At 58.2% G+C, this 23,305-nt stretch overlaps 2 protein-coding genes across 2 annotated transcripts in view; one reads left to right on the top strand and one right to left on the bottom strand.

Annotated features, from left to right (window-relative positions):
• Positions 1 to 6,570, top strand: part of OTOF (otoferlin) — a 112,918-nt gene extending 106,348 nt beyond the window's left edge. The window contains exons 40-46 of the mRNA XM_072857688.1: positions 371 to 513; positions 1,029 to 1,117; positions 3,075 to 3,173; positions 4,825 to 5,066; positions 5,427 to 5,605; positions 5,780 to 5,880; positions 6,390 to 6,570. Of these exons, the coding sequence (XP_072713789.1) occupies positions 371 to 513; positions 1,029 to 1,117; positions 3,075 to 3,173; positions 4,825 to 5,066; positions 5,427 to 5,605; positions 5,780 to 5,880; positions 6,390 to 6,570 (1,034 nt within the window). The remainder of the gene's footprint in view (positions 1 to 370; positions 514 to 1,028; positions 1,118 to 3,074; positions 3,174 to 4,824; positions 5,067 to 5,426; positions 5,606 to 5,779; positions 5,881 to 6,389) is intronic.
• A 1,323-nt stretch (positions 6,571 to 7,893) lies between these two features.
• LOC140648944 (uncharacterized) lies at positions 7,894 to 11,284 on the bottom strand. The gene is made up of 6 exons (XM_072855451.1): positions 11,216 to 11,284; positions 11,017 to 11,163; positions 10,573 to 10,624; positions 10,395 to 10,449; positions 8,816 to 9,906; positions 7,894 to 7,964 (listed from the first exon to the last, which is right to left on the bottom strand). The coding sequence occupies exons 1-5, from the start codon at positions 11,282 to 11,284 to the stop codon at positions 8,835 to 8,837; spliced, it is 1,395 nt and encodes a 464-aa protein (XP_072711552.1). The 3' UTR covers positions 7,894 to 7,964; positions 8,816 to 8,834.
• Between the last annotated feature and the right edge of the window lie 12,021 nt (positions 11,285 to 23,305).

Raw genomic sequence — 23,305 nt, 5'->3', positions numbered from 1 at the left:
TGTAACCGCATCCCCAAACAATGGTTGTGTCCCAACACACTCACATGTGCTCAAGAAAGATTAAGGCAGGCCAGGAGGGGTGCAGAAGAGGAGGAGAATGTGGTCAATGGATACAGAGCTTGTTCAGCCTGGGAAAATGCAAACTGGCAGGAGATCTGGACCTTCTGTAAATGACTAGGGTTAGAGAGAGGAGAAAGAGAGGAGTTAGGAAGTGTTGGCTGAAAGACAAATTGTACACAAGGAAATGGAGAGGAGTAGCTAGCAGGCAGTTCTGCGCCCTTGGAGCAGGGGTAGAGGAACAGGGTTGTTTGCTGTCCCTGGTCTCTCTCTGCCCAGTTCTCCAAGCTCAGCCCTCCCTTTGCCCACGCAGGTCAGAAGAAGCAGACAGATGAACACCTGGCCCTGGCTGTGCTGCGCCACTGGGAGGACATCCCACGGGCAGGCTGCAAGCTGGTCCCCGAGCACGTGGAGACGCGTCCGCTGCTGAACCCTGACAAGCCGGGCATCGAGCAGGTTCTCAAAGTCCCAGAGCAGAAGTGGAGACAGCCCATGCTGCAGAGCCTCCAAGCAGGGAGCAGAGATGTCGGCTGGGCAGAGCAGCCGTAACCCAGCTTGTTGTGGGCAGCGGAGGCGGGGGAGGCATCCTGCAAAGAGTGGCACTTGGGCATCTACAGCCCTTAACAGTCACATGTTGACCCTAGCAGGCTAAATCTTTGGTGCCTTTCCTGCTCCAGCCTTCATCCATTTCATACCCCAAGTCCCTTGGTCCCCTGACTCCCCATGCCTGTGCACCTCAGCACCACGCCATGCCAGGAGACAGTCTTCTGCAGAGGGTGAAGAAGGACTCATGGCATGGGGGAGCCCTGCCTTGCCCCATATCTGGCAGGGTTCAGTGCTGCATGTCCTGCCCCACATCTGGCACGGCCAGCCTGATGTTGAAGGGCAAGAGGAGCTGGGGGAGGACACTGCCGGGTGAGGGGGGGCAAGGAGGGACAAGGGGAGCTGACTGCACCTCTCCAACCTTGCAGGGTCGCCTGGAGATGTGGGTAGACATGTTCCCCATGGACATGCCAGCGCCTGGCCCTGCCACTGATATTTCCCCCAGGAAACCAAAGAAGTAAGGAACCTCCCAGCCAACCAACCCCAGAGAAAACTCAAGGCTGGGGATGGACTCCTGCTTCTCCCTTCTCCTGCTGCTGCTCCATGGCCCAGCCTGGCCCTCTGCCTGGGTACCTCAACCATGCTGGCATTTCCAGAGATCCCAAGACTGGAGGCATCGAGTGATGTCTTCCCCTTCCAGAGCTGCTACTGAAGGGTGGCATCCCACTTGTTCCATCCCCTGCAGCTCCTGATCTCTCTCATCTGTGTAGACTAGGAAATTAAATTGTTACCCAGTCCCCGGCACAGGGCCGGGGCAGAGCAGTGCACCCAGCCCTGACCCCCTCCCAGGCAGGGGCAGGGTTAGCCGAGGGCAAGGCATCCCCCAGGCAGTTTGGATGGGCCCTTTCCAGGAGGTGACGGCTGGAGCCCGGGGCAGGGAAGGTTACTGGGACAGAGTAGGTCAATCCAAGCAGGACAGAGCAGGCAACAAGCAGTGTAATAAAGAGTTCTTCCCTCCCCACCCTGCCCTCTCCCAACTCGTTTAGAGAGAAGAAAGACATTTCTTCCCTCGGCATCCCTCCTGGCCCTGCCTTACCCTGCTAGACTGTGTCCTTGGGCCCTTTTTCCCACCCCAAGGGCCAGGATACAGGGACAGCACTGGGCATCCCAGTGGGAGTCTCTTGCACTCCCGTGCCCAGCAGGCAACACCTTGGATGGAGAGAATGTCCTTGATCCCAGCAGGCTGCAGATGGGGTCTGAACAGCAGGGCAGGCAGCTGCAGGAAAGCTGAGGCCGAGGGCAAGGTCCAGACACCAGCACGAACTGGAAGAGCAGAGGGTTGTCTACAGTGCAGCCCCAGGGCAGCCATGCTCAGCAGTGACCCAGGAGCTGGAGCTGAGATATTCCTACCGATGGGCTGCAGAGAGGGTTTGCAGGTAGATAGCCTGTGTCAAGCAAAGTTATGCCTGGTTATCATCCTAGGGGTTTAATCCATCTCCGCTGTCTTTGTTGGGAGCACCTGGCAGCACCTGACACGAGCCGTAGGTGCTAGGTGCTGGAGAGGCATAGCATGGGACAAGCTCCCACCCATGGGTGCAGACAGGAGCGGGCTGGGGCTGGAGGAGTTGGCAGGATTCCCACAGCTGGGCTCAGCAAGGGCAATGCCAGAGAGAGATACCAGAGGAGGCAGGTTAAGGAAGCTGTAAATCCCCTTCCCCTCACCTGTAGGACTCCCTGGTACTTCTAGCGATGTGTTGTGCTTGTGGCCACATGGCTGCGTTTCTCTGCCACCGTCCCCCAGATTTCCTTCAGCCTTTCCACGTTGCAGCTGCACCCTGCGAGGAATCTGGCATCTGCTCTTCCTCCACCCGCTCCCACCGGAGCTGCTTTTTCCATCACTAAAATTCCCAACCGAGCCAAATGTGACTGGAAAACCCCGGGTTGCTGCACACAAAAGGCAGCGCTGGGAATACCTCGGAGTCTCTGAACCTGCTGGAGTCCTAAGAAGGACTGTGATGCCCAGTGGGCTGCCCTGGACATGGGAGCAGGGCTCACTTCTGAAGGCAGCAACAAATCCAATCCCCCCCATTTGTAGGGGGTGACAGCCCTGCTGAGTAAGGGGGGGAAACCAGGAAGAGAGCTGGACTCAGACTGTTTTGCAGACCTCATTTTAGCCACAAATCTACCAAAGACCTGGGCTGTCCCCTCGAACCTTTGGCTTGGGTCTTGCAAAGGTTCAGAGCAGAGGGAGGTAAAGTTCCCCTTGCTGCTCTGCTCACCCTGCCTAGGCTGATCTGAGCTCACGTGGAGATCCCCCTCTTGTTCTTGCCCTCATGATCCCTCGATAAGATCCCTGTGAGCAGCTCCCTGCAGTCTCGGTGCCTGGCCCTGGTTTCTGGCAGCATCACCCCACTCCCTCCTGTCCCTTCCCCTGCCCCTGTGCCTCACCTCCTTCTCTCCCTTCCTCCTGCCAGATATGAGCTTAGAGTGATAGTGTGGAACACAGACGAGGTCATCCTGGAGGACGATGACTACTTCACTGGCGAGAAATCCAGTGACATTTTTGTCAGGGGGTAGGTACAGTGTGGCATGCCAGCACCACCTCCTCTGCTCCTCCCCGAGGGATGCTGGTGCTCGCTGGGGTCCCCGGGGTGGTTTTGGAGCGGGGAGGGGGGGTACGACATGGACTGTGGTGCAGGGTCAGATAGCACCCATGCTGCCATTGACTCCTGTGCTGTGTTTCTTGCCTCCCCATCTCTCTCTCTTGGCTGCACGACCCGCTGCATGTGCCTGGCCTGGCCACCCAGCTCTGAGCTGTGGGTTATTATCTGGAACACCGATGAGGTGGTTTTGGAAGATGATGCTTTCCTGGCGGGAGGGGGGGAAATCTATATCAGGGGGGTAATGGCTGAGGCCTCGCTGCTTGGTCCCATCTCCCCCTCTTCCTCTTTTTGAGGTTGCCTTGATGCCCCCACTTGGCATTTCAGCCCTGCAACCTCCAATGCCAGCATCTGGAGCCAAACTGCAGTTAGTTCACCCAGCAGCAGGGGAAAGCCCCTTCCAGAACTCCCCTGTACAGAGATGAGGGGACCCACACCTGCTCATAGCCCAGTTCTTTACAGGACCTCAAATCAATGCAATGGCATTTCAGGCTGGTGGCTGACTATGCAGTGATTTCCCACCAGTCTGCTAAATTGCTCGCTGCTTCCTCTGCAGCCTCGCCAGCTCAGGCCAAGTCTCCTCTGCTTGCACCTCGTGCTGCTCTCAGAAAACTGGGTCTGTTTTGGTGTCTCAGGTCCTATCAGCCCAGTGGCTTTTCTGCAACGGCTCTGAATCTGAGATGCTCCAGCCCTTCCCCATCAGCGTGGTGGGGGATCACTTGACCTTTGTGTTTTGCGGGGCAGAGCAGGGCATCGGCACGCTCAGAGCCCGAGAGAACAACCCTGCATGGGGTGCCTGTGCATGGAGTCGTGTGCCTGCTGGCTGCAGCCCCTCAGGACACACCTGAGAGCACCCTGGGGAACGGAGGTGCTTGGGCTCATCAGAGAAAGAAGCCGAGGGGCACTCACAGTCTTTAAAACAAAGCTGTGTTCCCCCGGGGCCCAGACTTGCTGGTATGGACCATCCTCTGTGTCCCTTTTGCTCTGGGAATCCTGCTCACTGGAGCCAGAAAATTAGAGGCACAAGCACATGTGATGGCAAGGTCATCATGGCCACCCCATCTCCCACAGCGGCATAACTGGGACCCCGCTGTCTCCAGTGACACAGTGCCCATCTGAGCTGGGCGTTTCAGGTCCCTTCACTGGAGATTGGGTCAGCAGAGACAACCCCACCCTCCAGTGTGTCCACTCCACCAGTGCGGGATGGGGACATCCTTCCAGCATGCTCTTCTCCAGACTCCCCAGCAACGCTCCTTGCTCCTGTCCACCTCTTTAACATCTCCCTGCCCAGAGAAAGACCCCTGACAACCCACTTGCATCTCTTGCTCTCCGACCCCTCTGTTCCCTCTAGGGCCCTCCTGCCCCCATGCCCATTCTGCCCCTTGGAGATGCTGCTGCGGTGATTCGAGCAGCCCCAGCCCATTGCTCACGCCTTTTAGGTCCTTCCAGTCTGTCCATGCCTTGCTGGCCTGGAGACATCCTGGCTGCACGCACAGGGTGGTACTGTGCCCTCTCCTCCCTCCTGTAACGTGTGCCACCCCTCTCATCCCTCTGGGCCCTGCAGGTGGCTGAAGGGTCAGCAGGAGGACAAGCAAGACACGGATGTCCATTACCACTCACTCACTGGTGAAGGCAACTTCAACTGGCGCTACATCTTCCCCTTTGACTACCTGATGGCAGAGGAGAAGATCGTCATCTCCAAGAAGGAGTCCATGTTCTCCTGGGATGAAACCGAGTACAAGATCCCAGCTCGCCTCACCCTGCAGGTCTGGGATGCTGACCACTTCTCAGCCGACGATTTCCTCGGTAAGCTGGGGGTCCGCTGAGCTGGGGCAGTGGGGCAGCCAGCAGAGAGCCCATGGCTGGACAAGTAGGGAGCAGTGTGGGATATAGGAACAGAACCTGGAAGGGCAGCTCTGCTCCTTGAGTCCACAACATCCTACAAACCCCCTTTAGATGCTGCTGGTAAGAGCAGGTAGGATGAGAGCCCTTGTCTCCACTGCTGCTGTTCAAAGGCTGCTCCTGTAGCAAAGATGTCAGCTTTTTAGTTTGCAGAGCTAGTTCAAAGTTGCTCTCCAGGGCAGGAGGTGCTGGCCCAGCCCACCTCCAGCCAAGGACTCAGCATTTTGGTGGTGTCAACATCTGTGCTGCCCTTTCTCCTCCCAGGGGCCATTGAGCTGGACCTGAACCGCTTCCCCCGGGGAGCCAAAACATCAAAACAATGCAGCCTGGAGATGGTGACAAACGAGGCAGAGCTGCCCATGATCTCCATCTTCAAGCAGAAGCGAGTGAAGGGCTGGTGGCCATTCGTGGCCAGAGATGAGAATGATGAGCTGGAGATCACCGTAAGGATGGGGAAAAGGGAGGGATTTTGCATCCTGGGGACTGCACTCTTTGCAGACACCCTCCACGCCCCTGCACTTGCCTCTGCTCCCGCAGGTCCCCTCTGTCACCATGTCTTGGGGGGCTGAGGTGGGGAGCACTGCCTAGGTCTCAGCACAACTCTTTGCTCCCTGCAGGGGAAAGTCGAGGCTGAACTGCACCTTCTGACAGCAGAGGAAGCAGAGAAATCCCCCGCTGGGCTGGCTCGCAACGAGCCTGATCCACTGGAGAAACCCAAGTAAGTAGGAAACCCCGCTCCCCAGCAGGCACCTGGACTTCTGGGAGGTGCTGTGGGGTGGTCCCCAGGGAGGGAGCCAGGCATGGGGAGGCGAGAAGGGGTCACACTGGGGAATGTAGGAATGAGGGTTATGGGCAGAGCCATCTCTATTGGTTCCCCCCCATTGCCTGCTACTCTGCCCCACTGTTTTTCCTTACTCTGTTCCTCCTCTGCCTCTCCTTGGCTCCATCCCCTTTCCTTGGCCTCCCACCTCCTCCCCTCCAGTCTTCACCATCAGATTCCAGCTTCAACTGGACGAACCTGCATTACTCCATCTGGCACATGTCATGCTGACTCCCCTTGTCCACCCTCCTGGTCGTCCTGGTTGGGCTCTTTCACTCTGTGCAGGCTTACCCAGGGAAGGGGATCCTGCACCTCCCTTTGCCCATCATGTCCGTTGTTGCACTGCCTGCCATGCATCCCTTCTCTATGGCCATGGCATTAACGATGGGTATTTGCTTCCCCTGCAGCCGCCCGGACACGTCCTTCATCTGGTTCCTGAACCCGCTCAAGTCCATCAAATACCTCATCTGCACGCGCTACAAGTGGCTCATCATCAAAATCGTGCTGGCCCTGTTGCTCCTCATCATGATCGCCCTCTTCCTCTACAGCATGCCAGGCTACATGGTGAAGAAGCTGCTGGGAGCATGAAGCATGGGAGCCTCCCCCATGTCCCCAGCCCCGCGCCACAACCTTCCCCAGCCCCATACCCTTCTCCTCTCTGCAGCCTCTCAGCAGCTTCGAGGAACACCTCCTCCCTGCTGCTTGGCCTCCTCTTTTGCCTTCCTCCTCTGTGGGTCCCATTCATGGCTTTAGTCCCAGACAAATGGGGCTGGAGGGTGGCATCGATCCCGAGGCTGTGCATCCCTCAGTGGGGCTGGTAGAGGTGCCCAGCTGGCTACTGTGGGGCAGCCAGGCTGGGGGTCTCAGAGCCCTTTGCCCACTGTGGCCATGGCAGGTGCCCTCCTGGGGAGCTCAGCCCCCCGCTCCAGGGGAAGGGGAGCAAGAGCTGGGGCTGCATCGCTGGAGCCCTGGGAGCGCTCCTGAAAGGCTCCGTGGAGGGACATTCAGAAACAAGGATGAAGTGGGGACCTGGGACAACTGGAGACACACCAGCCCCACCACTGTGGAGATGGCACAGAGTGGCCCCAACGCCTGTCCCCCCTTGCCAGCACTGTCCTTGCTCCACTCATAGCTCTGGAGGTCACTGCCCCCCGCTGCAGGGGTCCATCGCACCACTGGGGACACCAGGAACTGTTCCCCAGCAGCCGCCCAGGCCCTGCAGAGAGCCCTGCCTTTCCCTCCCCATGGCTCTGGCAGAGGCAGGGAAGAGTCCAGCAGCTCTAACATCTTCCTAAGGTTACCGACCCAGAGGTGGCGATGGCTGGACATCCCCGGGGGCTCACAGGGAGCCAGGTTCTCTGGCACAGTGTGAGCTCCCTGTGGTCTTCTTGATTCTCAGTTTAGTTTGTTTGGATTGATAAGTATTGCGGCTGGAGTCTTTCTTGCCGTGTATATTAGGGAAGGGCTCTTTTCTCAGCTCACTGCAATACTGAGCTGCTGAAAAGCCACATTTCTCAGCTTCAAGTGTGCAAGACCCTCACTGAATAACTGAGGAGATCTTGGGGATGTTTTTCGGATATTACTGTTTTAATCAGTCAATAAAAATCGGCTTTCACTTCTGGGTTCTCTGCCGAGGTCTTGCATTAGTGGGGAAACAGCTCGTCGCTGGCTGCTTTTCAAGGTGAGCCCTTTCCTCCTTCCCTCCGTCTGCCCCACTGCTTCCCAGTCGCAGCCTCTTTTCCCGCTGCCTCTCCCCAGGTCCGTGCCCTGCGTGGCAGCCTGGTCCCTCAGCTGCACAGGGACCAAAACAGGCATGGCCCTGCCTTCCCTCCGGGCAGGATGGCAGCAGGCAGACAGCGACGTCCTGGGAACAACAGGGTCCAAGAGGGGCTGCTGCTGGGCAGGGAAGCCCCGGTCACTTCTCCCCGTCGTCTGCAGGCTGCACTGGGGTGCTCCCGGCGGGTAGTCTCTTCTTGGCCACCCTAGGAGAGAGAAAGGAGATGAGGAAGGACCCCAGGGCTCCACTTGTCCGCGAGCAGGAACCCCCGGGACAGGGAGGCCCCACAGAGGCCCAGGCTGGGGGCAGAGGGGGGCCCTGGGGTCCAAACGGGCTCTCTGAGCAAAGGGGCTTTGGGCTGTGTGAGCAGCGGGCACCTCCTGGGCATCCCTGGCATTTCCCCTTGCCCTCCGCAAGCCCCGCAGGATACACACGTCCCTCGGCCTCTTCCACGCACCAGGCTCCTGCACCTCTCTCTGCCTCTGGGCCGCATCCTGCCCCTCCGCGTGCTTTCCCTCCCAGCAGTCCCGCGTGTGCGCGGGAAGCACCGGCTTAGCCAGGGACATCTGCCCGCTGCCAGGATCCCCACAGGCCCCGAGTGCCCATCCCAGCAGAGCCCAGCAGGGCCCCCTTGCTGGTGGAGGGCAGTGGGGGAGGGAAATGGGGGGCCTCTCCTAACTGCCATGACCATCCGCCAAAAAACCAGCAGCCTCTGGCCCCACAGAGAGGGGCAGCCGAGCAGCTTGGTGGTCAGCTGGCTCAGTGCACACAGAAGCCACGTGGCTATCTGCGGGAACATCCCCACGGGGGCCAGAGGGCCCACACCTCGCGGGGAACGTGGTGCCAGTCCCGCTCCTGTTTAACAGCCCCGTCCAACACAAAAATCAACGAGAGGCCATCACATCTCTCACCGTCACCCCAGCACTCCCAGACCACGCTATCTCCTCCTACAGAAACACCTCCCCAACAACACAGCTTCGACGGCTGCACAAGGCAGCCCAGTCCCGTCCCCGTCCCACGCTGTGCTCGCCCTGCCCACGCTCCTCCCAGGCCCACCTTCTCTTGCCGGTGCTCCTTACGCCTCCATCGCCATGGCGCGGAAGAGCGCTTCGACCTTAAAGCGGAGATCGAACGGCAGCGTCTGGTCCTCTTCCGTGGTGCCGTCGGGTGCCGAGCTCTCTGCTTCCCACAGCCAGGCCCACTTGGCCCCGACGCTGCTCTGCACCCTGGCCTTCAGCTTGCACCAGGCCTGGGAGATGCGCTGCAGACCGAGCCCCTGCCCCAGGCCCTTGTACCCCACCCAGGGCAGGGGCTTCATCCCAACTCTGCGCAGCCGGTCCAGGGCCGTCGGGGAGGGGGGCTGTGCCCATGGGGGCAGGGGCTGCGTGGGGGCCAGGCTGGGGAGAGAATCCCCCTGCCCGGCTGGCGGCAGCCCTGCACTGCTCCTGTCACGGTCTTCGGTCCCTGCCTGCCTTGCAGGAGGAGCCCTTGCGTCCTGCCGGGCCGCTCCCATCTCTCCCGCCGCTGCTCCCTGGGCCCTGAGGACGGGGAAGAATGGCTGCGAGCCCTCGCTCTCCCCAGGGCTCCTGGGCAGAGGCGCCTTGCAGTCCTTGCAGCACCTCTCCGGGGCTATTTCGGGGAGCCGCTGGGTTATCTCCCACACGTAGCCCGGCTCCCCACCCACGGCCAGCTCAAAGCCCAGCCCCACTTCCAGCTGCAGGTCCTCCTCGTGCACCAGGATGTCCACGGTGTGGAGGAAGGCCGCCAGCACGGGCAGCTCCTGTTCTGCCATGGGCTCGCTGTAGTGCGGGCAGCTGCCCACGAGGCATCGCCGGCACCGCGGGCAGACGAGGTGTTCTTTCTTCACGTCTCCGCACAGGACTGGCGCAGTGCTAGGCTGAGTCTCCTTCAGCTTTCCCAGCAGGTCGAGGCAGATTTGGGTGATGTCCAGGGACTCCGTGAGGGATCTGGCGAGCTCCTCCATGTTGGTGATGGAGGGCTGGTTCCTGAGGAGCTCTGAGCTGGTGTCAGCACTGACATTTCCACCTTGGTCCACCTCTCCAGTCTCCTGGGGGAGCTCCCTTGCAGAGGCTGCTTCCCCGCCGCAGCTGCTTTCCCAGCATTCTCCTCCATGGGGCTTCCCCCACCTGCAGGGGGAAATACCGGGGCTGCTGGGGGACAGGCGAGACCCAGCACCCTCTCTGTCTTCTCCTGACCGACTGCGGGCGCCTTCCAGGCCGAGGAGAAAAGGGCCAGCCCAGGCCAGGGGCTGAGGACAGAGAGGGGCCACTGCTGGGGCCACCAGTGGGCTCTGGGGGAGCGGGTGTCAGCAGAGGGCATTGCCCTGCAAACCTGCCATCCCCGCAGGGGGTTGCCCTGGCCCTCCCCGAGCCATTCCCCCCTTCCCAAGCCATCCCCCCCCTCCCTCGCCCCCCAACCCCATCCCTTCCTGGGCTTCCTCAGGGCATCAGGGCTGACCCCGGGCCCCGGCTCTGTGCCGGCTCCTGCTCTCGCCCACCCGCAGCCTCCCCAGGGCGACAGGGCAGCTGCACGGGGCAGAGGGACCCACGAGTGGGGTTCCCCAGCCAGGGGCTCCCAGAGGGGGCCGCCCCCTGCAGGGAAGGGCTCTCCTTACCCTGCCTTCAGGCTCTCTGCAGACCCCTCCACGCCTTCCCGGGGGATGGAGGCTCCTGGAGGAGGAGGCAGAGGGAGAGTGAGCAAGGGTGGCCGTCGCGGGGGCTCCAGCTGCAATGGCGTCTCTCGGCCGGGAGCCGCTGCGCAGCCCGGCACAGCTCTGGGACGGGGCTGCTCACCTCTTGGCTTCTTCCTCCTGCTTCTGCGTGAGCTCTTCCGCACAGAGGTCCCCTGTCCCCAGAAAGCAGGCCCACAAAGTTAGTGCGGGGTGTCTCCCCTCAGCCAGGAGGGCCCCTGCCCAGGAAACAAGGACCCTGGGAAGGGGAACGGGAGTTACAGGGACAGGAGTGTCCCTGGCCCCAAGCCCGGTGCCTGAGCAGGGGCCTGGCTGGGTGGGCAATGGCCACTGTTCTCTGCTCCCTCCCAAAATGGGGCCCCTCCCGAGCACCCCGCGGACGGGCTCCGCCCCGGGCTAACCCCTGCCCAGGGAGTGTTTGGGGCGATGCCAAGACGGACACCTACCTTGGTATTGCTGTTGGGCCACCAGGTCGTGAAGATGCTCACCCCCAGGATGGCCAACAAGCCGGGGTGCAGGGCAGCACGAGCGTGCAGAGGCCCCAAACGCTCAGGCTTGAGCAGTAGATGAGCACCGTCAGCTTCCACTCCTCCATCTCGCACAGGGAGTTCCAGCGTCTCCTCCAGACGTTCTGCATGGCGAGGGGACGTGCAAAGGGGTCAGCTGGGGAGGCCGAGAAACCCGGCGAGATCCCCTGAGGGGAGGAGAGGAGAGGCTGCGGTGACACCGAAGCACCCCGCTCCTACCTGCTTGTTTGCTTTTTCTCCCATCTCTGATGGGTTTGGCACACTCATGCCAGCTGCTCGCTTGCTCATTGGCTCGCACGCAGCCAAAGTGACACCCCCGCCTCCCCGAAAGCTGCTATTTAAGGGCCACGTTTGTGATGCAATGGTGACGTGGCACCGACACACAATGGCTGCCACGGCGACCCAGGGCTGAGCTGGCGCTGGACATTGTGAAGCCATCGGGGAGCAGCCGCGCCCAGAGAGCCCCCGTGTCAGGGTTTGGGGGTGCAGCGCACTCCAGGACATAGCCCAGCGCCTAGCAGGGGAGCGGGCAGGGAAGGTCCCTCTGGGCCACCCACCTCCACCCCTAGGCCAGGATGGGCCACTGTGATGGCTACCTGGTCCTGGTTAATCAAGTTGCTGCTCAGTGTTCTTCTGAGTCATTGTCGTGACTCTACCGGCCACACGGCTCTGTCGAGCAGAGATCAGCCTTTGTCGATACACAAACCCTCGGGGAATCAAAAAGATTCACCCGTCTCGCAAACCACCGAGTGGGACGAGACAGGGGATGTGCAAAGGGGTCAGCTGGGGAGGCCAAGAAACCCAGCGAGATCCCCTGAGGGGACGAGAGGTTGGGTGACACCAAAGTGTTACCTTAAACCATTTTTTCTTTTTAATAATAATGAAAAAGTATAGAAGTTATTAGTAGCTAAGAAGGGATCACAGTTAAGAGTGGAAACTAACATGATAATTGTAGAATCCTCAAGGTAACAGATAATGCTCGGGCCAGGTAAGAGGGAGCTGGCACTGCACACTTCACCAACAAGCATGTGTTTCACTAACTAGCATCACCTCAACGAATGCAAAGCTGTAACACTTCAAGGAAGAGTAACAGGAACATCCTCCTACAGGGAAGGTCGTAAAGGTAAAGGGACAGCACAACCATGCAAACAACAGGAGTCACAGTAACTACAGGAAAAGTAAAGACGGCAGGGGGAGACTGGGACCACCAACCCAATTGAGGGACGAAAGGACTACCCCCCCCACACACACTCCTTTTGAGCATGCACAGTGAATTAAAATCACACTGCAGCTTTAAACCTAAGCAGAGAAAATACAGACCAATGGAAGAAGAGGATGCTTAGTCAGCCTAATGAATATGTATTAGATAGGTGTGCTATGTTAACTTGCATGTATAAATGTTGACGAGAATTACAGTAGGTCGGCTCGATTTGTGGAAATATTCCACCTTGCACCCTGCACAGAATAAAACTTGTCTCCTCTCTAAACATACTTTGTGTGTTTCAGGAGTTGTTTTATAAAACAGGTCACAGAAGCACCCCACTCCTACCTGCTTGTTTGCTTTTCCTCCCACCTCTGATGGGTTTTTCACGCTCTTGCCCAGCTGCTCACTTGCTCTCTGGCTTGTGCGCAGCCAAAGTGACACCCCAGCCTCCCGCACGTCACGGAGGTTCACTAAAACGAACTCAAACGAGGGACAAGCTCACACAACTTCATTTCACAGCACAGCCAAAAGAACCTGGCAGAAACCAACGAGGACCAGGGGAAAACTAAAATCAGTCAACACTCCGATAACATTTCACACATGACAGGTTCGAGGTGTCAGTTGGGGTCCCGTCCCCACACGGCACTACACACAAGAATGACGACCCACAGCGCGCACACACGCTCCCTCACCCAGGGGGAAACTCCCTCCCCGTGGGTACCCAGCAGATACAGCCGCTCACCCGGGGGCCGGGGGCTCACTCAAGGATGGAGCCAGGAGAAATCACTCGCCAGAGGCGAGGGCACTCCATCCCGGGAGGTTTCCTCAGGTGCCAGCCCAGCCCGAGGGCAGAGGGCCCGAGCACCGGCCCGCTGCTCTGAGCGCACCACGCCAGGGGGGGCTCCGGCGCCGCCCCATTTCCACCCCGGGTCGGGTCGGAGCCGCGGCCATCCTTGGTCATGGTCTAGAAGCTTCTGCGAGCCCAGGCGCCTCATTGGCTGTGGCCCCTGTCTGCTGAGCAAGGGCTCCCGCCTCTCCTGCTCCCCCTGCCCCGGTGTGTACGTGCCGGGGGGCACGGCAGGGCGGAAAGGGCGCGAAAATGAGGCGCGAAAGGGCGGTGACCGCCATCTTAAAAGCCCAGGTCTTTATCGGGGGGGGGGGGGGGGGGGCGGAGCGGAGCGTGCCTGTCACACCCGAAACCCACTAAAAGAAGAGCCAGGTCTGTGATGGAATGGTGATTCTCCTTTTTAGAACGTGGGTTGTTCTGGGAGTGACAGTTGGAATTTAACACCCCGTCCTACCTGTAAAGAAGCCCCATTCTTCTGAATAGAGACTGGTACGGGGCTGCCGAGAGATTAATGCAAGGACGTAGATGTCCACCCTGTGGTTCCAAAGCCATGTACTCTCCTTACTACGACCCCTAACAGTAATAGTTACTTCAGAGCGTTAGATGTAAAGGACGCCTTCTTCTGTGTACCTGTGGATGAGCAGAGCCAGACCATCTTCACCTTTGAACGGGAGAATCCAACTCCAGGTCAAAAGACCCAACTCTGCTGGACTGTCCTTCCCCAAGGATTCAAGAACAGCCCTGCCTTGTTTGGTGACACACCAGCCAAAGAATTGGAGCTGCGGCAAAATGGTCCTGATGCTGTACCACTGTTGCACTGTGGTGATGATTTGCTAATTGGTTCTGACAGTTACAAGCCATGTCTGGAAGGCACCACCAGTTTGCTTCAGTTTGTGGGCTTGGCAGGGTATCGGGTTTCTAAGAAAAAGGCTCAGATTGGGGGAAAAAAAGTCCAGTAGATGGGGTTTGAAATGACCAAAGGACAGAGAGAAGTAAGTACTGAGAGAAAAGAGGCAATTTGTAGAATTGCTGTAGCTACATCAAAGAAGCAATGAAGAGCATTTCTGGGAATGGCCGGGTGGTGTCGCTTATGGATTCCCAGTTTGGGACTAATTGCCAAACCACTGTACGCTGCTGTGAAAGGACCTGAGGGGGTTCTCGAATGGACACCTGAATGTAGGAAGAGTTTTGGTGAAATTAAAAGGGAACTCATGGAGGCTCCTGCTTTGGGACTCCCGCATTTGAGGAAACCCTTCCAGTTACATGTACGTGAACGACAGCAAGTGGCATTGGTAGTTTTGACACAAACATTGGGGAACTGGGAAAGACTGGTGGGATGTTTTTCAAAGCAATGAGATGAGGTCAGTAATGCTTGGCCCGCTTGTCTGAGGGCAGTAGCAGCTACTGCAACTTTGATTGAAGAATCTCGGGAATTGATGTTAGGCCAACCGATTACTGCGTTTGTACCTCATGCTGTGTCTTCTCTCCTTGAAAATAAAGGGCATCATTGGATCTCCCCAAGCAGGTTAGCTAAAGATCAAGCGGTGCTGCTGGAACAAGGTGATGTTGTAATCTCCCTGACCTCTGCTCGAAATCCTGCTACTCTGCTCCTGATTTCCAAATCCGGCAAATTGCATCATGACTGCTTAACCACCATCGAACAAGTGTATTCTAGTAGGCCTGACCTGTGAGACAAACCCCTACCAAACGGAGAACTGGAGGTATTTACTGATGGAAGCAGTTTTATGTTGGAAGGAAGACGGGAAGCCGGATATGCAGTGGTATATCCGGGCTTAGAAGCTAAATCTTTGCCTAGTAATACATCTGCTCAAAAGGCAGAACTGGTTGCACTAACACGAGCTTTAGAGCTTAGTCAGGGAAAACGAGTCAATATTTACACAGATGCTAAGTATGCATTTGGAGTAGTGCATGCACATGGGGCAATTTGGAAAGAAAGGGGACGATTGAGTTCACACGGGACTCCGATCAAATATGGAACAGAAATAATGAAGCTCTTACAGGCAGTCCTTCAACCGAAGGAGGTTGCTATAATGCATTGTAATGCGCATCAGAAGAGAAACAGTGAAATCACAAAGGGACATCGAAAAGCAGACCAGTTGGCAAAAGAAGCAGCATTACAGAAATGAAACTTTGAAGGAGCTTTAATTCCCAGGAATTACATTCCAAGGTGAATGGGATCAACTCCTGGGTTTGATAATAAGGCTGGTGCCTTATTAGAATAAAGAAGGCGCCAGCCCAGGACAAGTGGACCTCTATGCCAACTGGAGAACTGAAACTGCAACTAACCAGGGTCTGTTGATAAACTGTATCAAGGTTTTTCCCTGAGGAAACTACTCTTGCAATTACTCCTAGGACACTCTTGGAAAGTGTTATTAAGTTAGCACTGTTACAATGAAGATTGTATCTGTGACCGTGATTAACCTAGTATTTACTTCTTGTAACAGAAATCTAGTCTTGAAACTTGTCTGATCCTTTGGAAGAATCCATAATGCCAGCAGTATAATGGCCTAAATTACCTAAATCTGCAGCCGATCCCCTCGAGTGGAGAATTTTAACTTTAGGTTTAAACCGAAGCTTTCTTCAGTCTCCAGACTACCTCCTTTCAGAGTCGAATGTGGCTGTACCATCTGACAGGACAAGTACAACTATTAGCTAAGGCAGCTAGAGCAGGATTACAAGATTTAAACACTCCATGACAGGAAACTTCAAAGATGACGTTGCAGAACAGGCTAACCTTAGATTTCATGTTATTCCTTGAACATGGAGTCTGTGGGTACCTAGACCTGAAAACCAAAGATTGTTGCATCCGTATCCCCAATATAACTCAACAACTGATCAACAGATAGATGAAATAAAATAAGTGGCAAAATCAAGGAGAGATAGTCAGGCCTCTAAACAAAATATTACAAAGGTTTGGATACCCCCTAACTGGATGGTTGGCAAGTTTACTTCAGACGATTATTATAATTGTACTCATCATGATAATCATCTGCATTGTTGCTAGTTGTGCCTTAAAATGTGTTAGACAACTAATTGTACAAGTTACTACTGGAAAGAATATACTATTAATGAGAACTAATAATGAGACACATGAGGACCGTGAAGAAAAGTCTCATAGTCTCAAAGCAGGAACTGTAGTCTATCAGGAGCTGGTGGAAGGCCAGGACTTAGGTAAAGTTAATAAGGGGGATTCAGACTGGAACACAGAACGTCTAAACAAGAATTACTGTCCTTGGGAGTAAAACACCTCCTGGAGAAATATGTAAGCTAATTAAGATGTTTTGGGAACCATCTGAAACTGCTGGTAGAAGTGTGATAAGAAGCACCCTCACACAAACTATCCTCATGATAATACTGAAAGTCAGAGCCCTCGAGCTGGAGACCCCAGCCCAAGCAGAGACTCCCCACCTTTGGGCATGCGCAGAATTTTGAAGTAGCACTGTAGCTTTAAGTTGAAATAAGAGAAATGTAGACCAATAGAAAACTGCTTTGTGTAATTACTTATGCATATGCATACCTAGATGTGAGGGATGCACTCGACCTCTTAACCAAACGAGCAGTAGTTTGGTACAGGCTCCAAAGGAGGTAAAGGCCTGAGCCGTGACCAGGCCAAGGACTCCTCTGGTCCCGATCTGTTCTCTGAAAACCCACAAAGGAGCAGAGGGACACAGTGAGCATCGACGCATATGAGCTTGGAACACCGATCATGCAGTTAACGCATGAATAGCGGGTGGCTTTTCCAAGAACCATTTATCAAGGAACAAAGAAAGTTGTGGGTACAAGGAGTCTCACGCATATCATTCCTATCGCATGTAATTTGACTACCAGCCAACCACTTTACCTATAAATATGACAGCCAAAGTGAGCCTTCTTTGAGCTCTCCCTGCTAGGCAGCGTGGCTGTGTAGCGGTGATCTCCCCTTGAGCTGGGACACCGCTCAAGGTTGCTCCTCGAGGCAGAGAGACCTTTTACCAACGGCAGATCTTTGGTAAGCGACCGATATCACACATAACCTTGTAGTATGGTAACTTTGATTCTGTCTTGGTGACTTTGACTGCATGCTGAATTGATAAGTCTTCCATACATAATCCCTTAGACATAAACCATTGTCCAAGGCCGAGACTAAGATTGCACCTAGGTGCACCTAAGCTCCATCAGGAAGCAAGGGGGTCTATTCTGAACCTCGTGACTCAACGGGAGGGTCCTCCGTACCCTTTGTATCCTCGGTCTCTCTGTGCATCACTTTAAGTCAAGTGCAACCCAATTTTCCTGTGTACATTTCTTCCATGCAGTAATTAATAGAGTGAACCTTGACATTGAACTTTGTTAAGTCGCGCTTTCATAAATCACATTAAAACCACTTTTGCTAGTACCTTTGACGGTGATTTTTTTTGAGCGACCTAAATCACTCATTCATAACACTAGACTATATAAATACTGTACTTGCATGATGAACTTTGCGCTAGCTTTGTGGGGCTACCACCTAGCACCCATCTCTGCACAGACATGAAATAAAATACCTCTGCCCTGTGTGTATATTGGTGTCTTGCACACCGGGTAAACGACCTCACGCTTGTGGGATAACACTTTGCCCACTGGGGCCATGGCGGGTGCCCTCCTGGGGAGCTCAGCCCCCGGCCCCAGGGGAAGGGGAGCAAGAGCTGGGGCTGCATCGCTGGAGCCATGGCAGCGCTCCCGAAAGGCTCCTTGGAGGGACATTCAGAAACAAGGATGAAGCAGGGGCCTGGGATGGAGCAGCTGGGGACGCAGCAGCCCCGCAAGGGTGGGGACGAGGCACAGAGTGGCCCCAATGCCTGTGCCCCCTGCCAGCACTGTCCCCGACACCCTCGTAGCCATGGAGGTCGCTGCCCCCCCATTCATTCAATAACTGAAGAGCTCTCGGGGATGTTTTAAGGATGCTGCAGTTTTATTCCGATACAGGCTTAGTTTCACTGCCGAGTTCTCCGCCAAGGTCTGGTGTCGCTGGGAGGAGCGCGCGCAGCTGCTCATGGACTTCCTTGCTGAGGTCCACGTGGCCCTCTCGCTGGGTCTGGCTGGCCCCAGAACAGACACGTGTCCACATGCAGGGTGCAGCTGATGGGGAGGCTGGCAGGACCTCGCCTGGTATTTCGGCAGGTCTTGGGGCAGCCACCAGCAGGACCGAGGGGCTGCTGCTGGGCAGGGAAGCCCCGGTCACTTCTCCCCGTCGTCTGCAGGCTGCACTGGGGTGCTCCCGGCGGGTAGTCTCTTCTTGGCCACCCTAGGAGAGAGAAAGGAGATGAGGAGGGATCCCAGGGCTCCACTTGTCCGCAAGCAGGAACCCCCGGGGCTGGGAGGCCCCGCAGAGGCCCAGGCTGGGGGCAGAGGGGGGCCCTGGGGTCCAAACGGGCTCTCTGAGCAAAGGGGCTTTGGGCTGTGTGAGCAGCGGGCACCTCCTGGGCATCCCTGGCATTTCCCCTTGCCCTCCGCAAGCCCCGCAGGATACACACGTCCCTCGGCCTCTTCCACGCACCAGGCTCCTGCACCTCTCTCTGCCTCTGGGCCGCATCCTGCCCCTCCGCGTGCTTTCCCTCCCAGCAGTCCCGCGTGTGCGCAGGAAGCACCGGCTTAGCCAGGGACATCTGCCCGCTGCCAGGATCCCCACAGGCCCCGAGTGCCCATCCCAGCAGAGCCCAGCAGGGCCCCCTTGCTGGTGGAGGGCAGTGGGGGAGGGAAATGGGGGGCCTCTCCTAACTGCCATGACCATCCGCCAAAAAACCAGCAGCCTCTGGCCCCACAGAGAGGGGCAGCCGAGCAGCTTGGTGGTCAGCTGGCTCAGTGCACACAGAAGCCACGTGGCTATCTGCGGGAACATCCCCACGGGGGCCAGAGGGCCCACACCTCGCGGGGAACGTGGTGCCAGTCCCGCTCCTGTTTAACAGCCCCGTCCAACACAAAAATCAACGAGAGGCCATCACATCTCTCACCGTCACCCCAGCACTCCCAGACCACGCTATCTCCTCCTACAGAAACACCTCCCCAACAACACAGCTTCGACGGCTGCACAAGGCAGCCCAGTCCCGTCCCCGTCCCACGCTGTGCTCGCCCTGCCCACGCTCCTCCCAGGCCCACCTTCTCTTGCCGGTGCTCCTTACGCCTCCATCGCCATGGCGCGGAAGAGCGCTTCGACCTTAAAGCGGAGATCGAACGGCAGCGTCTGGTCCTCTTCCGTGGTGCCGTCGGGTGCCGAGCTCTCTGCTTCCCACAGCCAGGCCCACTTGGCCCCGACGCTGCTCTGCACCCTGGCCTTCAGCTTGCACCAGGCCTGGGAGATGCGCTGCAGACCGAGCCCCTGCCCCAGGCCCTTGTACCCCACCCAGGGCAGGGGCTTCATCCCAACTCTGCGCAGCCGGTCCAGGGCCGTCGGGGAGGGGGGCTGTGCCCATGGGGGCAGGGGCTGCGTGGGGGCCAGGCTGGGGAGAGAATCCCCCTGCCCGGCTGGCGGCAGCCCTGCACTGCTCCTGTCACGGTCTTCAGTCCCTGCCTGCCTTGCAGGAGGAGCCCTTGCGTCCTGCCGGGCCGCTCCCATCTCTCCCGCCGCTGCTCCCTGGGCCCTGAGGACGGGGAAGAATGGCTGCGAGCCCTCGCTCTCCCCAGGGCTCCTGGGCAGAGGCGCCTTGCAGTCCTTGCAGCACCTCTCCGGGGCTATTTCGGGGAGCCGCTGGGTTATCTCCCACACGTAGCCCGGCTCCCCACCCACGGCCAGCTCAAAGCCCAGCCCCACTTCCAGCTGCAGGTCCTCCTCGTGCACCAGGATGTCCACGGTGTGGAGGAAGGCCGCCAGCACGGGCAGCTCCTGTTCTGCCATGGGCTCGCTGTAGTGCGGGCAGCTGCCCACGAGGCATCGCCGGCACTGCGGGCAGACGAGGTGTTCTTTCTTCACGTCTCCGCACAGGACTGGCGCAGTGCTAGGCTGAGTCTCCTTCAGCTTTCCCAGCAGGTCGAGGCAGATTTGGGTGATGTCCAGGGACTCCGTGAGGGATCTGGCGAGCTCCTCCATGTTGGTGATGGAGGGCTGGTTCCTGAGGAGCTCTGAGCTGGTGTCAGCACTGACATTTCCACCTTGGTCCACCTCTCCAGTCTCCTGGGGGAGCTCCCTTGCAGAGGCTGCTTCCCCGCCGCAGCTGCTTTCCCAGCATTCTCCTCCATGGGGCTTCCCCCACCTGCAGGGGGAAATACCGGGGGCTGCTGGGGGACAGGCGAGACCCAGCACCCTCTCTGCCTTCTCCTGACCAACTGCGGGCGCCTTCCAGGCCGAGGAGAAAAGGGCCAGCCCAGGCCAGGGGCTGAGGACAGAGAGGGGCCACTGCTGGGGCCACCAGTGGGCTCTGGGGGAGCGGGTGTCAGCAGAGGACATTGCCCTGCAAACCTGCCATCCCCGCAGGGGGTTGCCCTGGCCCTCCCCGAGCCATTTCCCCCTTCCCAAGCCATCCCCCCCCTCCCTCGCCCCCCAACCCCATCCCTTCCTGGGCTTCCTCAGGGCATCAGGGCTGACCCCGGGCCCCGGCTCTGTGCCGGCTCCTGCTCTCGCCCACCCGCAGCCTCCCCAGGGCGACGGGGCAGCTGCACGGGGCAGAGGGACCCACGAGTGGGGTTCCCCAGCCAGGGGCTCCCAGAGGGGGCCGCCCCCTGCAGGGAAGGGCTCTCCTTACCCTGCCTTCAGGCTCTCTGCAGACCCCTCCACGCCTTCCCGGGGGACGGAGGCTCCTGGAGGAGGAGGCAGAGGGAGAGTGAGCAAGGGCGGCCGTCACGGGGGCTCCAGCTGCAATGGCGTCTCTCGGCCGGGAGCCGCTGCGCAGCCCGGCACAGCTCTGGGACGGGGCTGCTCACCTCTTGGCTTCTTCCTCCTGCTTCTGCGTGAGCTCTTCCGCACAGAGGTCCCCTGTCCCCAGAAAGCAGGCCCACAAAGTTAGTGCGGGGTGTCTCCCCTCAGCCAGGAGGGCCCCTGCCCAGGAAACAAGGACCCTGGGAAGGGGAACGGGAGTTACAGGGACAGGAGTGTCCCTGGCCCCAAGCCCGGTGCCTGAGCAGGGGCCTGGCTGGGTGGGCAATGGCCACTGTTCTCTGCTCCCTCCCAAAATGGGGCCCCTCCCGAGCACCCCGCGGACGGGCTCCGCCCCGGGCTAACCCCTGCCCAGGGAGTGTTTGGGGCGATGCCAAGACGGACACCTACCTTGGTATTGCTGTTGGGCCACCAGGTCGTGAAGATGCTCACCCCCAGGATGGCCAACAAGCCGGGGGTGCAGGGCAGCACGAGCGTGCAGAGGCCCCAAACGCTCAGGCTTGAGCAGTAGATGAGCACCGTCAGCTTCCACTCCTCCATCTCGCACAGGGAGTTCCAGCGTCTCCTCCAGACGTTCTGCATGGCGAGGGGACGTGCAAAGGGGTCAGCTGGGGAGGCCGAGAAACCCGGCGAGATCCCCTGAGGGGAGGAGAGGAGAGGCTGCGGTGACACCGAAGCACCCCGCTCCTACCTGCTTGTTTGCTTTTTCTCCCATCTCTGATGGGTTTGGCACACTCATGCCAGCTGCTCGCTTGCTCATTGGCTCGCACGCAGCCAAAGTGACACCCCCGCCTCCCCGAAAGCTGCTATTTAAGGGCCACGTTTGTGATGCAATGGTGACGTGGCACCGACACACAATGGCTGCCACGGCGACCCAGGGCTGAGCTGGCGCTGGACATTGTGAAGCCATCGGGGAGCAGCCGCGCCCAGAGAGCCCCCGTGTCAGGGTTTGGGGGTGCAGCGCACTCCAGGACATAGCCCAGCGCCTAGCAGGGGAGCGGGCAGGGAAGGTCCCTCTGGGCCACCCACCTCCACCCCTAGGCCAGGATGGGCCACTGTGATGGCTACCTGGTCCTGGTGGCTCCAGGGCTGCTCTGGCACCCCGTGGGGCTTGGGGGACCTGCTGGTGGCCCCGGCAGCAGCCCCCCACTCCCATCCCCAGGGGCTGATGGGTTCTCACCAGCCAGGGACACCCTGGTGGGCTCTCGTCCTGTCTGTTGCACCAGGGATGCTGGCCAGGGCCCTGGGACAGCCCGTTGGGGTGTTTGCGTGGCTGCAGGGAGGCAGGGAAAGGCGAGGGGGAAGGATGGGGAGTAGGTCAGGCCAACTCGCCTCAAGGGTTTCTCAACGAAATTCCCATCCACGCGTAGGAGCTGTCATGGTGCCTTTTCTTGCCAGTGCTCCCTATGCTTCCCTTGCCATGGCGTGGAACAGTGCATCGACCTCAAACTGGGCATCGGGTGGCAGTGGCCGGTCACCTCCCACACTGCCCACGGGTGCCGAGCTTTCTGCTGGCCCCGCTCGCCCCCAACGCTCCTCCGCACTTTGGTTTTCAGTTTGGACCAGGAATGCCCCATCCCTGGAAGTGTTCAGGGTCAGGGTGGATGAGGCCTTGAGCAACCTGACCTAGTGGATGATGTCCCTGCACAGGGCATGGGGGCTGGACTAGGTGGTCTTCAAAAATCTCTTCCAACCCAAACCATTCTGTGATTGTATGAGTCTGTGAGACCTCAGCTAACTACCATCACAGGCAGCAGAGACTCAACTTGGGGAAGAATAACTTCATTTGTTGCCAATGAAAAAGAGAGTAGGAGAGTAAGAAACAAACCCAAAAGTAAAAACACCTTCCCCCTCAGTCCTTCTTCTTGCCAGGTCCAGCTCGGCTCCTCCATTCCCAACTCTTTGACCACCTCTGCCCCAAGGGGCAAAGAGGGATGGGGCTGGGGGCTGCAGTCGGTCCCTAAGACTTTGTCTGTGCTGCTGCTCCCCTGCTCCAGCGTGGGGTCCCACCACAGGGATACAGCCCTTCCCACACTGCTCCAACATGGGTTTTTCCCTCCCAGGGGAAAACATGGGTCCCTCCTCACCATGTTGGTGATGGAGGGCTGGTTCCTGAGGAGCTCTGAGCTGGTGTCAGCACTGACATTTCCACCTTGGTCCACCTCTCCAGTCTCCTGGGGGAGCTCCCTTGCAGAGGCTGCTTCCCCGCCGCAGCTGCTTTCCCAGCATTCTCCTCCATGGGGCTTCCCCCACCTGCAGGGGGAAATACCGGGGGCTGCTGGGGGACAGGCGAGACCCAGCACCCTCTCTCGGTCTTCTGACCGACTGGGTGATCTCCCAGCTCCCCGGAGCCAGCTCTACCAGCTCTGGGATGCTCTGGGTCAGGTGGGTCTTGGGGACATGGGCCAAGCCCAG

The sequence above is a fragment of the Ciconia boyciana genome, chromosome 3 (assembly GCF_034638445.1).
Source record: "Ciconia boyciana chromosome 3, ASM3463844v1, whole genome shotgun sequence".
Classification (NCBI taxonomy): Eukaryota; Metazoa; Chordata; class Aves; order Ciconiiformes; family Ciconiidae; genus Ciconia; species Ciconia boyciana.
Note: the sequence above shows the minus strand (reverse complement) of the source record. Positions and strands in the feature narration are given on the sequence as shown.